Consider the following 18,185-nt stretch of genomic DNA (forward strand, 5'->3'; position numbering starts at 1 on the left):
ATTAATTAAGGGTAAGTAAATACTGGTTAGAGAACATCAGAAGAAATGCTTAAACTGAATTCTTTTAAGTTTGGTGATCAGAATTATCATGTATGATTTGAATGAAAGCACACCTGTGATCTTATGACAAAATTGTTGAATAAGTGGTGATATATTCAGTATGCTTAATTTTACAGAGACGCTGGCGATGAAGGGTTTGACTTTAAACTGCTTAGGCAAAAAGGAAGAAGCATATGAGTATGTGCGGCGAGGCCTTCGCAATGATCTGAAGAGTCATGTCTGTATCCTTTTTTTTTAGTATTTTTATTGGTTTGTGAAAAGGTACAGCAGATAATAATTGTGACAGTTGCTGTAGTCCCGGAAAACATGAAAGCTGCTTTCTCATTAGCGAGAGAGAAAGAGAGAGACTACTGGTAGTGGTTTAATCTGAGGGACGTTACTTCTCTGACGAGAGAGTGGTAGGGCTGTCAAGATGCAAACTTCCTGATGACTCTGTACTGCCAACAGTGATAAGTGACACCTGTGATTGTAAAATTCAGCTACTTGCTAGATACAGGTCATTGAGTTCCTTAATGGCTAGTCAAGTAAATTGAGCTCCAGAAAGGCTGACAGTGTATCTTCTCATGGAGCAGAAGTGCCCCCTTGGACTGACATCATCTTCCCTCCTGCCCAGTGTCTCCATCTTAAAATTGGAATTGGAGTCTTTATCAATTGATAATAAGACCATAAGACATAGGAGTGGAAGTACGGCCATCAAGTCCACTCCGCCATTTAAATCATGGCTGATGGGCATTTCAACTCCACTTCCCTGCACTCTCCCCGTAGCCCTTGATTCCTTCTGAGATCAAGAATTTGTCGATCTCTGCCTTGAAGGCATCCAACGTCCCGGCCTCCACTGCACTCCGTGGCAATGAATTCCACAAGCCCACCACTCTCTGCCTGAAGAAATGTCGTCTCATTTCGGTTTTGAATTTACCCCCTCTAATTTTAAGGCTGTGCCCACGGGTGCTAAGTCTCCCCGCCTAACGGAAACAACTTCCTAGCGTCCACCCCTTCTAAACCATACGTTATCTAGTAAGTTTGTATTAGATCTCCCCTCAACCTTCTAAACTCTGAGTACAATCCCAGGATCCTTAGCCGTTCAACATACGTTAAACCTACCATTCCAGGGATCATCTGTGTGAATCTCCGCTGGACACACTCCAGGGCTAGTATGTCCTTCCTGAGCTGTGGGGCCCAAAATTGGACACAGTATTCTAAATGGGGCCTAACTAGAGCTTTATAAAGCCTCAGAAGCACACCGCTGCTTTTATATTCCAACCCTATTGAGATAAACGACAACATTACATTTGCTTTCTGAATTATGGACTCTACCTGCAAGTTAACCTTTAGAGAATCCTGGACCAACACTCCCAGATCCCTTTGTACCTCTGCTTTGCAAATTTTCTCACCGTTTAGAAAATAGTCCATGCCTGTATTCATTTTTCCAAAGTGCAAAACCTCTCATTTACTCACATTGAATTTCCTCAGCCATTTCCTGGGCCACTCTCCCAAACTGTCTAAATCTTTCCTCAGCTTTCCCACCTCTTCAGTACTACCTGCCTGTCCACTTATCTTTGTATCATCGGCAAACTTCGCCAGAATGCCCCCAGTCCCTTCATTCAGATCATTAATGTATAAGGTGAACTGCTGCGGCCCCAACACTGAACCCTGCGGGATACCACTCGCCCCCAGTTGCCATTCTGAAAAAGAGCCTTTTATCCCAAGTCTCTGCCTTCTGTCAGACAGCCAATCCTCAATCCAAGCCAGTAGCTCACCTCGAACACCATGGGCCCTCACCTTGCTCAGCAGCCTCTGTGAGGCACCATATCAAAAGCCTTTTGGAAGTCTAGATAGATAACATCTACTGGGTTTCCCTGGTCTAACATACTTGTTACCTCTTCAAAGAATTCTAACAGGTTTGTCAGACACGACCTCCCCTTACTAAATCCATGCTGACTGGTTCTAATCTTGACACTGCACTTCCAGGAATTTAGAAGTCTCATCCTTGACAATGGATTCTGGAATTTTACCAACTATTGAGGTTAGGCTAATTGACTTATAAATTTCCAAAATAATCCTTATTTTGTCACCAGCTACTTTGAAGGGCTGAATGGCCTACTCCTATTTGGTCAAGTTTGCATGGAATAAGTATTTGGCTTCAAGATGTTAGCTTTTTAAAAAAGTCACTTCAATGTTTAACCCTGTTCTAAATTAATACACCCATCAAAAATACCAATGCCTATAATACCAGTACTTTTTTACAATAGAGAAACCTAGAGCAGGAGTAGGTCCTCAGGCCTGCTCCATCATTCAGAATGATCGTTGCTGGTCCTATAACTCAGTACCATTTTCATTTTCTTCCATAGAGTCATCCTCACAGAAACAGCCTTCAGCCCAACTTGTCCATACAGGCCAGGTTTCCTAAGCTGAACTAGTTGTATTTGGCCCATTGCCCTCTAAAACTTTCCTACCCGTGTAGTTGTCCAAATGCCTTTTAAATCTTGTAATTGTATTGCCTCAACCACTTCCTCTGGCAGCTTGTTCCAAATTAGCATCACCCTCCGTGCAAAAAGTTGTCCCTCTGGTCCCTTTTCAGGCTTTTCCCTCGCACTTAAAACCTGTGACTTCTAGTTTTAGACTCCTGTAGAACAGGCAAAAAAACTTGGCTCTTCATGTTATCTATCAGGTCACCCCTCAGCCTCCTACGCTTCATGGAAAGAAGCACCAGTCTATCCAGTCTTTCCTTGTATCTCCCATTCTCTTTGAACTCTTTAGCCCTAAAAACTATATATAACCTCTTCTTGAAAACATTGTGTTTTGGCCTCCATTGCTTTCTGTGGCAGAGAATCCCACATGTGCACCATTCTGGCTTTAGAAATGTTTCTTTATCTCTGTTCTGAATGGACTACCCCATATCCTTAGATTGTGATCTCTGGTTCTGGATTCCTGGTTATCAGGAACAATATGCCCTTCATTTACCCTGTATAGTCCTGATAGAATGCTTTTAAAATTCTATCCGATCCAGCTCTCATTCTTCTCAACTTTGGTCAGTGTAGTCCTAACAAATCCAGTGGCACTCCATACACAAGTCCTGCCATCTCAGGAATCAGTCTTGTAAATCCTTGTTGCGTTCCCTCCATACCCAGAACATTCTTTCTGAAATAATGACACCAAAGCTGCACATAATACTCCAGTTGTAGTTTTATCAGTGCTGTGTACAATCGCTGCATGACATCCCTGCTCCTGTACAATAATCCTCTTATTATAAAGGCCAACGTACCATTTGCTGCCTTGACAGCCTGTTGCACCTGCATGTTTACTTTCAGAACTAATGTACAGGGATTCCCAGGTCTCATTGCATTTCTCTCTTCTACGCCCAGTTGTCATCTATCAAATAATCTCACATTTATCCACATTATACTTAATCGGCAATTCATTTTCCCGCCCATTCAACATGTCCAAACATACAAAAGCATCACTGTATTTCCCTCACAGTTCACTCTCCCACCCAGTTATTGTTGTCAGCAAACTTGCTGATAGATTATGAATTGCACTAACCCTGTACTTCCACGCTACTTACTGTCTACTACCAGAAAAGGACTCATTTGTTACTACTTTGTTTCCTGTCTACCAAGCCTGCAATCCCAAGCATTTTAATTTGACATACTAAGCTCGTGCATGGGACCTTATTGCAAACCTGGTGAAAGTCCATGTAAACCACATCAATGCTTTCCCCTATCAGCTGTACTATTTGCATCCTGGGAAAATGCCACTGGGTTTGTCAAGCATGATTTCTCTTATGTAAAACCATGCTGTGTCTGATTCTGTCACTGTTTGCAAGTTATCTGCTATTAAGTATTTATAATGTACTCCTAGCATTTTCCCCTCTACCAATGTAAAACTAAGCTGTCTATAATTTCCTGTTTTCTTGGTACTTCCATTTTTAAATAGAGATTACGTGCATAATTCCTCCAATCCATAGAAATTGTTCTAGAGTATATAGAAGCGTGGAAGATGACCACCATTATGTCCAGTGTTTCTAGAGCGACTTCTTATCTATGATATAGATTATAAAGTCCTAGGATTTATCAGCCTTTGCTGATATCAGTTTCCTTAACACCACTGTCCTTATGCTGATTTCATCAGCTCATCCCTCTTACTATACCCTTGGTACCCCAGTATTTTTGAGACATTACCTGTGAATCCCATTATACCATACTCTGTTCATGACTGTAAGGAGTGCACATTTTCTTCACTGATCCTTTCCTCTTCACATACTTATGGAAACTTTTACAGTCAGTTTATATGTTCACCGCAAGCTTACTCCTGTACTCTAATCCCCTCACCTCTTAATCATTCCCATTCTTCTTTGCTGCAATCTAAGCTGCTATCAGTCCTCAGATCTGCTTTTGGCCAATTTGTATACCCCTTTCTTGGATCTAATGCTATTTGTAATTTCCCTTGTTAGCCATGGCCAGGCTGTCAAACCTGTTTTATAATAATTGATATTGCTACAATTAAACATCAAATGCTTGCATCCCAAATCCTCAAAATCCATCTTTGCAGTACATTATGTCTTGTTGCAAGCTTCACTTTTACTGTTGTGAACTCAAAGAAGCTAGTTTCCTGGTGGTGCTACAGTATCTTAGTGTGAAGAGCTGTTATTTTGTAGAGTAGCCATCTTGGCTGATATTATTCAGTCGTAATAACATAGTCATACAGCACAGACAAAGCCTTCAGTCCAATTTGTCTGCACTGACCAGAAATCCCAATCTGACCTAGTCCCATTTGCCAGCATTTGGCTCATATCCCTCTAAACCCTTCCTCTTCATATGCCAATCCAAATGCGTTTTTAAATGTAATTGTATTGCCTTCACTACTGCCATGGTTCCCAGTCGCATATATGCAGCAACCTCTGCGTGAAAAAGTTATCCCTCAGGTCTTTTTTAAAATCTTGCTTCTCTCACCATAAATGTATCCCCTCTTGCTTTAGACTTGCCCGCCCTCAGAAAAGTGCCTTGGCTGTTCACCCTATCCATGTCCCTCAAGATGTTATAAACCTCTACTTGGTCAGCCCTCAGCCTTCAGTGCTCCAGGGAAAATAGCCCCAGGCTATTCAGCCTCTCCCTATAGCTCAAACCCTTCAGTCCCGACAGCATCACCTTCATAAACCTTTTCTGCACCCTCTCAGGTTTGACAAAGAATTTCCAACAGCAGGTCGACCAGAATTGTACACAGTATTCCAAAAATGGCCTCACCAATATCCTGTACAGCCACACCGTGGCATCCCAAATCCTATACACCAATGTTATGACTGATGAAGATAAGTGTGCCAATGGCCCCCTTCAGGACCCTGCCTACCTGTGCTGACTCTTTTAAGGAACTCTGCGTCTGCACCTGTTGGTTTCTTTTTTCAGCAACACACTCCAGGGCCTTACCATTTCTTGTATAAGTTGTGCCCTGGTTTACCTTATCAAAATATAGTACCTCCACATTTATCTAAATTAAACTCCCATTGGCCATTCCTTAGCCCATCTGATCAAGGTCCTGTTATACTGTCAGATAATCTTCAGTGTCTACTACACCACTTATTTTGGTGTCATGTAACCATATCCCCTATCTTCACATCCAAATCATTGATAGAAATGATAAAAATGATCCTCGTGGCACACTGGTCATAGGCCTCCAATCCAAAATACAACCCTAAACCACCACCCTCTACTTTACATTCAAGCCGATTTTGTACCCACTTGGCCAGCTCCCCTGCTCCCATGGTATCTAATCTTAGTAACCAGTTTATCATGAGCCTTGTCGAATGCTTTGCTGAAGTCCATTTAGATAATGTCTACCCTGGCCTTTTCAATCTTTATCACCTGTTCAAAGAATTGAGTCAAGTTAGTAAGACAATCTCCCACTCTCAAAATCATGCTGACTATCCCTGTTCAGTTGTTGCCTTCCCAAATGCACGCAAACCCTGTCCCTTGCAATCCTCCAGCAATTTACTCACCACTTACGTAAGACTCACCTGTCTATTGTTCCTGGCTTTTCCTTACAGCCTTTCTTAAATAATGGTGCCATGTGGCCAACCTCCAGTCCTCTGGCACCTCACCCATGACTATTGATGATGCAAATATCTCAGCAAGGGGCTCAGCAATCTTTTCACTAGCCTCCCACAAAGTTCTGGGAAACCCTTATCTGAAAAAGGGGACTTGTATACCTTTTGTGTTTTAAGACCATGAGCACCTCTTGTGCAGTGTAGACTTTCTTAAAGACAGAACTGTTTATTTCCCCATGTTCCCTAACTTCCATGTCCTTCTCCAGAGTAAATATTGACACACAGTATTCGTCTAGTATTTCACCCATCTCCTGTCGTTCGACAAATAGACAGCCATGTTGAAATATAAGGGGCCCTATTCTCTTGCCAAGTTACTGTTGTGCCCTTAGTATACTTGTAGAATTTCTTTGAATTCTCCTTAACTCTGTTTGCCAAAGCTGCGCCTCATTCCCTTTATTGCCCTCCTGGTTTCCTCCTTAGGTATGCTCCTACTGCCGTTATAATTTTATAGGGATTTCCTCGATCCCAGCAATCTGTATCTGATGTATGCCTCCTTTTTGTTCACCAGAGCCTCAATTTCTCTAGTCATCCAGCATTTCCTATACCTCCCCAAGCTAGCCCTTCACCCTAACAGAAATGTACTGTCTCAACTCTTCATTATCTCATTTTTCAAGGCCTCTCACTTTCCAACAGTCCTTTGCCTGTGAATGCCCCTCCTCCCCCATCAACTTTTCAAAGTTCCTGGCTACTACAGTCAAAATTGGCCTTACTCCACTTTAGAGCTTTAACTTTTTTTCTTTGATTCTATCCTTTTCCAGAACTATTTAAAACTAATAGAATTATGATCACTTGCCCCAAAGTGCTCCCTCAATTACCTTGGTGCCTTTTCTTATTTCCCACCAGAAGGTTAAGTAATGCTCCTTCTCTAATAGGTACGTCCACATGTTGTACAAGAAAATTTTCTTGTATGCTTAACAAATTCCTCCCTGTCCAAGCCTGTAACGTTATGACAGTCCCAGACTATGTTTGGAAAGTTAAAATGTACTATTGTTACAACTCTATTGTTCTTATGGATATCTCGGATTGCTCTACATATTTGTTTCGCAATTTCCCACAGACTGGGAAGTCTGTAATACAATCCCAACAAGATAAACACCCCTTTTTAATTTTTAACTTGCTCCCATATAACTTCACTAGATGATCTTCCATGAATATCCTCCCTAAGTACAGCTGTAACATTCTCACTAACCAAAAATGCCATTCCCTTTTCTGTTGTCCTCCCTTTCTATTCTTCCACTACCCCTAACATTAAGCTGCCAGTCCTGAGCCATGTTTCTGCAATAGCTATGATTTCCCAGACCTGTGCTCATCTGCCTTCATGGCTAGGTCTTTTGCAATGAAGTAAATGCAGTTTAATTAGTAACCTTGTTTGCTGCCAAGCTCTTGTCTGCAATGACTATTAAATATGCTGCCCTTATCTACTGAACCAGCTTTTCTCACTATTGCTTTTGTTCCCATACCCACACTGCACCACCCCTACTAATTTAAAGTTTCTCAAGTAGCACAAGCAAATTTCCCAGCAAGGTTATTGGTCCCTTTCCAACACAGGTCACTTTTACCCATGAAGGGATCCCAATGGCCCAGAAGTGCAAATCTTCTTCAGCCGTGCATTTATCTCTATCCTCTTGTTCCTGCTCTCATTAGCGTGTGATACTGGTGGTAGTCCAGATATTACTACCCTCGGGGGCCTGGTTTCCTATATTCTGTTTACAGAACTTCAGCCCTTTCCCTGTCTGTCTTGGTACCAAAGTGCACGATGACCTGTTGCTGGTCACTCTCCTCTTTAAGAACATTCTGCACTTTCTCCAAGACATCCTTGAGCCTGGAACAGTATACCATACTGATATCTTGCTGACGGCTGCAGAAACGTTTGTGTGTGCCCCAGACTAGAGAGCCCCCTATTATAATGGATCGCTTGGAACCTGAAGGACTCCAAATTACAGTAGAGCTAGTTCATGTGTTACCAGCTGTTATTCCTATGCTCCCCTGAGAGGCCATCATTTTAAACAAATGTTGTGATTTCACAACTGTAATTTGTTGTGTATAGTTTGTGTTGAAAATTGTGTTTCATCTTAAATCCAGAATTCAACAAATCTTTTCTACCAAGGGCATGTAGCAGCTGCTAGTTGTGAGAATGAGCTGTTGGTTGTTTGCAAATTGACTATTGTTACTTGTGGCATGCTGATGCAGCTGTCGTAACTGCTGATATTGCAGATCATTGTAACCTGATGGCTTTTAATGATAGATTACCAAACCCAATCACTAGCCTCTAATAACGTTGCATTTTCATGTTTAGTGTCAGTATTCAATAATAGAATGTTACTTTAGCTCAGACATAATACTCCTGGTGCTGTTTCCTTTTGTAGTTTAAGACATTGTTGTCTTTAATGCTCCTTATCTGTAAAACCTGAGGGAGATCTTGTTTCAGTGGAAAATTAATCCATGTAAAATTTTTGTTCGGCCATGTAGTAATATGCAGTCTTTGTAAGTAAGAACTCTCAAAAATGCAGATGCTGTTATTCTTGACCGTGACAAAGGTTGGCACGTCTACGGTCTCCTTCAGAGATCCGACAAGAAGTACGATGAAGCTATCAAATGCTACCGGAATGCTCTAAAATGGGACAAAGACAATCTTCAGATTTTAAGAGACCTTTCCCTTCTACAAATTCAAATGCGTGACCTTGAGGGCTACAGGGTGAGTGCTTGTTCATGTCTTGTCCAGTCAGGTGCAGGAATGTTCTTTTCCTACAACAATTTATGTTGAAGACTGCTAAATTCATGTCTCAAAAATAAAAGGCATTGCATTGTCACCATAATACTTCTAAAGTTTTTTTCATAAAATGCCATCTTGTGTAGTGTTCGTTGAAAATGGGTAGTTGTACAACTGTTTTTTCATATCAACATGTGTTCTTGTATCCATGTTATCTCGGAAACATTTCTGCAGATTCACTTGTTACGAATCCACATTAGTATACTTGAGATCATAACGTTTAGTTCAACTATGTATTTTTAATCGTGGAATAGGTGTGAGCCAGTATAAACAAATTTATACTCTCTGCAAACAAAACTAATGTTACTGATGTTGACTGCATGAACATCTTTTTATTAGAAAGAAAAGCTGTATTGATTCTTTTTTTAATAAGTTTTCTACAGCTAAATGGATTACAGGCTCTTTCTGATGTAAATTAAGTTGTATGATAAAATTAACAATTTGTCTAAATTTGGTTAGCATATATTTGTACACAAAACCATATAAGCAATATGGTTCAGTCGCAGACTAATTTAATCTAGTTTTGTCATTTTTTCTTGGACAAATGACCACATGAGGGTGCTGTAGCACTCCTTCCTCGAATGGAAAGGTTGCAATGTGGTTTAAAGTTCCCTACAATCTTAGTCCTTTCTTTTTACTTATTCATCAATCAAACTTAGCCACTGATGTCGTATTCCTAAAATGTTGCCTACTTCATAACTGAAACTTTCAGAATTTATGGGAAAACCCTGGATCCACATTGAACTGTATCTGAGTTGACATTTCCTCCAACTGATTCTGACCTAGATGTACAGTTAAGTTTTTGACTTGTCTGTTTGTCTCTGACCTGGATTTGAGCTGGTTTCTGGCATGACTTGCATTAGTGTAACTATTGGTTCTCTACTTCTATCCTAACTTTCTGATTCATCAGACTTATGTGACTCTCCCAACTCACTTCATTTTCATAAACTTGTGAAGTTGAAACTTGATCCACACGTTAAAATGCAACCTTTCTGCTGCCAAGCATGCTGACCAAATGTGTGTGAGGACCATATATTTTCGCAACTCTTCCTGGTAGCCACTTAAGTCACTTGTGCATTCTAGCCTGGGTCAACTTCACATTTCTGACAAGTATGTATGTCACACTTCCCAGTGACATCTGAACTGTCAAACAATAGATTTGTTTGACCATGTGCTGATTGTGCTCAACTAACCTGTGCTCTCAAAACTCATAACACTGTCTTTCCATGTGATTATGCAGTTGAAAACTTGTATCAAATAGTCTTGATTGCCCTAATTCTACTGGAAATCAATTTAAGGTTAACAGTTAAATCACAGCTGTATTAAATAAGTTATTTTTAGAATCAGTGAATCATTTGTGCATGCTAGAAGCTATATTTGTTTGTACATAGGGCCCTGTTTTTGCAATATAAATGGAATATGACCACACTTTGTTTTTACTGAGCAAAGGACAATGGATGCAGCCAATTCCTACTGCTTCCATGAGGCAGCACCCTAACCAATTAGAGTCAATTTACAAAGTTTGAATTCAAGCAGTTATTTGAGACAGTAAGTAGTTTCTGCAGCATCTCCTTGACAACTATGGTTCAACTATACAATGTCTTCTTCATGATATATATTCTGTTCTCTTCTAAAACTGTTTTTCTTATATTTTGGTTGTAGTGAGTCCAAGATTGCAAGTTTTGACTCAGTGTCTTCTTTCACTCACTGTGTCCCTATCATGACAATCTTTATGTCTGACTGCTTTTCACCTGATCGGCCATGATCAAGACCTGATAGGGCTAAAGTGTGGTAAATGTGGCATCACAAATGAAAAATTCATTCGAGGCTATATCCTTAAAACCGATTCAGCTGGTCTGCCAGTTGTAATGTTGAGTTCTGAAATGATGGGTGAAGAAAGTTTTAATCCAGTGAAAACGTGCACTATTTTTCAGATTTTTGTCTAATGAGCAATCTTGACGGTTTGAACTCACTGCTCTGCCGTTCCATTGGAAGCTAGATGATATAATGGAGCTCTGTTGTCGTCTTATTTGTTTGGCTTTAATTTTGCAAATTCTTAACAAAGCTCAGGACTATTGCCAAATACTTCTGGGAACACATAACCAGCGAACTAACCAAAATCTGGATTTTTACAATTTGTCATCTAATTCATCAGAAACTCCTTTACCGTTACTTATCTGTCACCATAAATAACTTTTGTTCTTCAAATTCTGTGAAATGTATGTACAGGCCTGATACACAGGTCGCCATTTCTGTTGTTCTAAAGGTACAGATAGCAGATGCTTTACTGCAGCTTGATTTACACTACAGCATTTCATTGTGTTTTACCACGGCCTCTTGGAACCTAGTTACCAAAGATTGCCCTTCATTCACCACTTTCTCAAACGCATTCCTAAGTGCAGTCTTCTCGATCAACATTGCAACTACACAATCTGTATATTTCAGGGTTTACAATTCTGGCTCCTCTGGGTGATACAACTCTACCATCTGACAATTCATTTGTACGCATAACAATGGCCTGGTTCCTACTTTCCTAAATCTGTCTTGACTATCTGTTTGTGATGTAGTCATCCACTCTTGTCAACCAGAGTGCCACGAGTTGTTCTATCAACAGTATTTGCTGTGACTACCAACTGATCTAGGTATGAAAAGAAAAAATGCTTCTTATGGGTCTCTTACAGATCGTCTGTATTTAATATTATACTTGTAAGCAAACAAAATCAAACCCAATCTCTCAACTCAGGTGTAGCTAAAGTGGATACTGGAGACTTTGGTTTCCACATGACTGTCGCTGACTTATGGTTAGTTTAAATTGTAACGCAATGATCATTCAGGTATTTATGACATCCTTTTTGTCCAAAATTCAAAGTCAGTATTTCACATTCTATCCAAGCATGACTGTCATTGGTACCATGATAAACAAATACACTTGGCCTCCTCTCAACACTATCAGTACATGAAAGATTACAGCACCTACTCCACGTTGAGAAGCTTCATATTTAGCTTAATTTGAAAGTATTATAATATGAGGATCAATGGTCGGTACAACATCGTGGGCTGAAGGGCGTGTTCTGTGCTGTACTGTTCTATGTTCTATGTCAGCCTCAAAACCTCTACTCATTGGCTTTTAGGAAAATTCAACACTCTGCCATACTCTTCCATCTGAGTGCATAGAACAGTGTTCCTTGAGCTGATTCAACAGATGCAACAATGTTGCCAAATGTGGTATGAATTTACTGCAGTAATTTACTCAACCCAATAATGGCCTGAGCTGAAACGTTCCAAGGGTGTAGCACATTTATTACTTAAATCCTACCAAGTTTAAAGTTTAACTCATAATTGGTTACTCTGTGTCCCAAGTACTGTACAGGTATTTGAACCATTTCACCATTTGTATACCTTCATTTGAACTGCACATGTCTTATCAAACGTTGGGGTACCGTTTTCGGTCTTTTATTATGGGTGTACCTGTTAGAGCTGAAATAAGCTGTGTCATCCAGTAGCAGACGCTGAATTCCTTGCAAAGTTTGGTTGTTCTAACTGGAAGATTACAAGGGCTGAAGATATACAAAATGGCAGCTCATGACCTGTAATAGACTTCTGCATTGGTGATCATTTAAGATTTAGATTGCAGTAATACAAATCTCAGATGGGCATTTGTCAGATTTAACTCTTGAAAATATTTGGCTTCCTGGCAACGTTGTGAATAAGCCCTCTCCATCTAACCAGCTATAGGGTGGATAATGTCCTGATTTATGGTTACCTTGTAATCACCATATTCCTGCACATCGATTTGATTTAGTTTACTGCAGTTGATCTCGTGTGAAATCATTGTGTCCTGCTTGAGAGAATGCTGTCATCCTTTTTTATTCGTCATTCCCTCAGTAGCCTACGACTAGAAACCAAACTCTCCACTAAAGAGCATCTGAAATTAAAAGTGGTTTAAACTGCTTTGTGTAGCTGTAACACAAGTGACCTTTCTAAGCTTTGTGTAGTGTGAATTTAGGGATCTATTTGTAATTTGGGCAGAACATGGCTGAACAGAGTGAAGTTGAGTTTGCATGAGAGAATTAAGGGGAAAGAGGTGCTCCTTTTTGTAGCCTTCTTTATCTCTAGGTTTTATTTCTATTCAGGGGAGAATTTGATTTTTAGCTTCCTTTACTCATAAAACTATTCATTATTAGAATAATTTATGGTACGACAGGGCAGCTTTACCATGCGCAGTGTGTCTCCTGTAGTATGTGGGAAGTCGTGGATGGACCATGTGCCCTTGACGAACATAGTTCTTGGAGGTGTCACCAGTTGCAGGAACTTGAGCTCTGATTTCCAAAATCCAATGCTGTGCAACTGCGAGTCACAGAACTGTGGACAGCACATCTAGGGAGGAGGTTGCACCATCTGTTAAGAGCATGCAGTTGGTTTGGACCAAGATGACTACTAAGCTGTCTGACTTCTGCATAATCTTCCTTGTTAAGTAGTTTTCCATTTTGGATGCTGGTGAGGGCAATGAATCTACAAATAAGTAAAAACCAAATCCTTACTACCACAGGTAGGGTCAAAGAAGAGTTGAAGGTTAGGAATGACAGGGAGGTTTGTTATGGGAGCAAACAGATGTTTCTGCAGTCATAGATGTGGCTCCTGGATGGTATGTTGGTTCCCTGATACCAGGGTCAGGGATATCACAGAGCAACTGCAGGACTTTATCGTGTGTGAGGGTGAATGGCTGTAGTTGTAGTTCAGATTGTACCAACAGCATGGGAAATATGAGCCCTTTAGTTTTTAAAAAAAAGTTTTAGAAAGTTCAAAAATAAGTAAGACTCAAAAGCAGCAATCCCAGGAATCCTGTGTCCCATGTACTAGTGAGCATAGGAGTTGGAGGATTGAATGGTTTAATGTGTAGCTGGAGAATTGTTGCGAGGAGGAGGACATCAGATTTCTCGAGCATTGGGACTGACAGGACCACTACAAGATGACTGGGCTGCACCTTAATGGAGCTGGAATGAACATACTTGTTGGGCGATTTGCTGGTACTGTTCATGAGGTTTTAAACTAGATTGGCAGGGGATATGGGATCTTGTGAGGACATTCAGACTGGAGGGAAGCCAAATTGGTAACTAGAACTAGAAAAGTAGTAAGCACAATTAGAAAGTGGATGGAATTAAGGTGGGCATTATAGTGGATCAAACATTTTCATGGTGAAGCTACAAATAAAGATAGATGGATGTGATTTAATTGCCATTATGGAGACATTCACATGTGACTGCAGCTAGGAATTGAACATTCTGATCTTTTCATCAATTGGGAAGAGTACAGGGAGAGTTAAAGGAGGTGGGGTGCTGCTGCTGTTAAGGATTGAGAGTAGTATATTAATGGAAGAGATTCTTATACTTGAAGGATCAAGATGTACAAGCAGTTTAGGTGAAGCTAAGAAACCACAAAAGGCAGGAAACATTGGGGGCTGTTTATTGGCCAGTAAGTTTAGGTGGTAATGATAAAAATCAGAAAATTAGAACTGCGTGTAACATAGGTAATGCATGAATTCAATTTGTATGCAGACTGGGCACGTCTAATTAGCACAGACTTTGGAGGGCAATTTTCTGGAGTTTATACGAGATGGGTTTCTGGAGTAACACATTGAGGAACCAACTTGGGGATAAAACTATTGTTTTCATGGAGGAAGATGCAGAAAATATCTCAGAAATTCAAAAGAGCCAGGAGACTTGTGCAAATGAACAGAAATAAAACTTGCATTAATTAAGAGGTAGTACTTGAAAAATTATCCATATTTAATGTTGTTTTAAATGTTAATTTTAATGTTGAATTAATTTAATAATTTAATTCCACGGAGCAGAAGAATTCCACCCAGAATATTGAAGAAGTGACATGAGGGATACTGGATGCATTTGTGGTCATCTTTAAATTTCAGATGCAGGATGAATGTTTTCTCATCTGAGGGATCTTCTGGAGCCAGCCAGGGGAGGCATTAGAATCAGATGACCATTGGGACTAACATGATTTTTTTTTCATTTGGAGAGGATGGTTAATTGTACAAGTTCTTTGCCACGAAGGGCTTTAGAAGCTTTTAATATGTTCAGGACTGATACTCTATAAAATTTCTATATATTAAAAACAACTAGGCTTAAGGGGATAATGCAGGTGTTGAAGTAGATCAGCTATGAGCTCATTAAATGCCAGCACAAGCTTGAATAGCTAATTGGCCCACTCTTCCTATTTGAGTTCTAAAATTCTACACATCCTGGAAATATTACTGCAGACTAGAAGATGACTAATGTATCCCCACGAATTAAGGGAGGAAGAGAGAGAATGGAGAACTACAGATGTTAGTTTAGTGTCAGTAGTAGGGAAATCCTATGATAACGGAACCCTTAAAATAACTCTGGACAGAGTCGACAAGGGTTTCTGATTAGGAAAACTTGTTTCACAAACTGGTTGGAGTTTATTTTTTGATTATAATGCTTGTAACACATATAAAGGAGATCTAATGGTGCGATATGATTTTAGAAGGCTCTTAGTAACGTCCTACGTAAATGTTTAGTAAACAAAATTAGAACATACAGAATTGAGGGTATTATGCTGCTGGAAAAAAGGCGTTAATGTTTCAAGTCCAGTATGACTTTGGAAGATGGTGGAAATGTGAGTTGGCGGAAGATGCAATGTGGTCAAGGGATTTGGACAGACTTAGTGTATGAATAAGAACATGGTAGACGGTATAGCGTGACTAAGAGTGAAATTATTCACTTTGGTAGAGAAAAGCTGAATATTTCTTAAATAGTGAGAGTTTGTGAAGTGTTCATATTCAAGGAGGTCCTCCTTGATGCATCGGTGAAGGCTAGCATGTGGGTGAAGCAAGGAATTAGCAAGGCACATAGTTGACTTTCATTACAAGGATCTTTGAGTACCAAAATAAAAATGTTTTGCTGCAATTGTATTGAGTCCTGTTGAGATTGTACCTGGTGTATTGTGTAGAGTTTTGGTCTCCTTATCTAAAGAAGAATGTGCTTACTCTGTAGGATTATAGGGTCCACCAGGCTAATTCATGCCATAGTGAGATTGTCTTCTCAGGAGACATTGATGAAACTGGTCCTGTATTCCCTGGAGTTTCAAAGAATGGGAAGTGATTTCATTGAAACTTGCAACGTCATTGTGACAAGGTGGACATGGATAGGATGTTACCCCTGGCTAGTAGGTCTAGCACCAGGAACGCAATCTCAGACTTGGGTCAAGTAATTTAAGACTGAAATTAGGAATTTAATTGCTGGTTCAAATTTTCTACCTCTGGCTGTGGAAGCTTGATCATCTTATCTAAGACGACATCAGAGGATTTGAGATAATGGAGGAAAATCCAAAAAAGGTGGTGGACAGCTATCATCTGTTTGAATGATAGAGGGAGTGTTGGTCTGAATGGATTAGTTCTGCGCTTCCTTCTTGTGTACAGTGAAGTTCTGATAAAAGGACAGCTCAACTTGGAAGTTTCTGTCCAAAAATGCTGTTTGATTTGCTGAATATTTCCATTATTTTTCAAATTTCTGTAATCATGAACTGCCATTGTATTCCTTTGAACTCTTCTTTAGCCTTGTATCATTGAATCAGTTTCACTAAATACAATGAATATATTTTTATTGATCACATCTTGTGATTTGAATTTTGCTTCACAGCAAAAAAGCTTGCTGCAGTTAAGTGACACTACAAAGCCTAGTTTTCTACTTTTTACCAAAATGTTTATTGCTTATTGTGCATGACTGGAATCAACACAGTTCCGTTTAGGGCTCTTAGTAATTTTTCCAGCTGATGTTGACTTAACTTTCGTCATACAATAACTTGGGAATCCAACTGACTGATGTACCCATGTCAGTTTCTAAGTCTGCTGGCTTCCATATATCACTAATTGAATCAGGAAGTCATGCAAATTTCTACAGATCATTAATTGTGTGTCTGATTTTTGAATCTTAACCAGCCACTAATCAATCTATTCTTTGACAGTCCTTTGCAATGATTGATCTTTCCTCTAGCTAATTTTTTTTCAGGTTGACTACTTGTGACGTGCCTGGGCAAGGTGATCCATACTTGGAGCTGTATCACTCTGCCTTCACCATTGGAGAATTGTCTAACACTGGCCTAAGCACCAACAACAGATCTTTGTTATACCACTGGTAAGACGAGAGGCTGTTGTTGGGGTCTTCTGCATACGCAACTGCAGCTTATCTATCTCCTGCCTGAAAACTGTTAACTGTCTGACATTTCTCATCATATTCTGCCAAATCCATGGGCAGCACAGCATGGTGTTTCAGGGATAAGCGTGATTGATGTCATCTACTTCCTTTGAATGAGCTCATTCTTTAAACCTGCAAACAAACTCATCTCAACATGCTGGCTTCAAATTCTAAAAAATTTGAATGAATTGACAATTTTTTTTCAAGGCTACGATGAGCTTCTCCAATGTCCCCTCTAAGGAGTTTTTTTCTTAATCTAAAATGATAGCTTGCTGTAATCTCTAATGGCTTAGAACATAGAACAATACAGCGCAGGACGGGCCCTTCGGCCCTCTGTTGCGCCGACCTGTGAACTAATCTAAGCCCCTCCCCCTACACTATCCCACCCTTATCCATATGGTGTTGTATTATGGCTCAAACTTTATCAAAATGGCTAATGGCATCAGGTCTTTTAGCTTTGCTGCTATGAGCAGATTCTTGATCGTTTGTGCTTCTGTGCCTGGCTCAAACAAAAATATCAACCTTTTTCTTTCTTTCCACCACCTTCTGGTTGGCAGCTGGATTGTCAAGATCTTTGAGAGTATTGTTAGAAATAAAAGCATTTGTAAGTGCTTCAGGTATACCCCTTAGGTTTGGTCACAGCGGTACGCTTCAGTCACCCAACAGATAGTGTAGGCATAGCTATCTTTGTGTACAACATTGATTTTACACAATATTAAGCCTTCTCCCTCAGTGAAGAGCACTCAAGTTCCTCAGTTGAATAGCTGGAAACTTTTCTGACTCCATTTTTTTCATATAGGAAATCCATGATCTTTATTGTTGTCACCAAATTTGTCACAACTGAACAGATATTACCAATTGTATGGACAACCTTGGTGTTGGCACCAGGCTAATTTATTACAGTTTTGCCATACAAATGTAACTCTTTGAACGGCCAGAAGAGTAAGGTGTTGTACTTAGTGATTTGATTTTCTCCAAAGTTTATTTTAGGCTGTATGTTTTGATATTTGAGTCAGATTTGTTGATC

General features: G+C 39.9%; 1 protein-coding gene across 1 annotated transcript in view; it reads left to right on the forward strand.

Moving 5' to 3' along the window:
* Positions 1 to 18,185, forward strand: part of naa15a (N-alpha-acetyltransferase 15, NatA auxiliary subunit a) — a 104,144-nt gene that overhangs the window by 29,088 nt on the left and 56,871 nt on the right. Inside the window, exons 3-4 of the mRNA XM_048531329.2 lie at positions 177 to 281; positions 8,695 to 8,852. Of these exons, the coding sequence (XP_048387286.1) occupies positions 177 to 281; positions 8,695 to 8,852 (263 nt within the window). The remainder of the gene's footprint in view (positions 1 to 176; positions 282 to 8,694; positions 8,853 to 18,185) is intronic.

The sequence above is a fragment of the Stegostoma tigrinum genome, chromosome 1 (genome assembly GCF_030684315.1).
Source record: "Stegostoma tigrinum isolate sSteTig4 chromosome 1, sSteTig4.hap1, whole genome shotgun sequence".
Classification (NCBI taxonomy): Eukaryota; Metazoa; Chordata; class Chondrichthyes; order Orectolobiformes; family Stegostomatidae; genus Stegostoma; species Stegostoma tigrinum.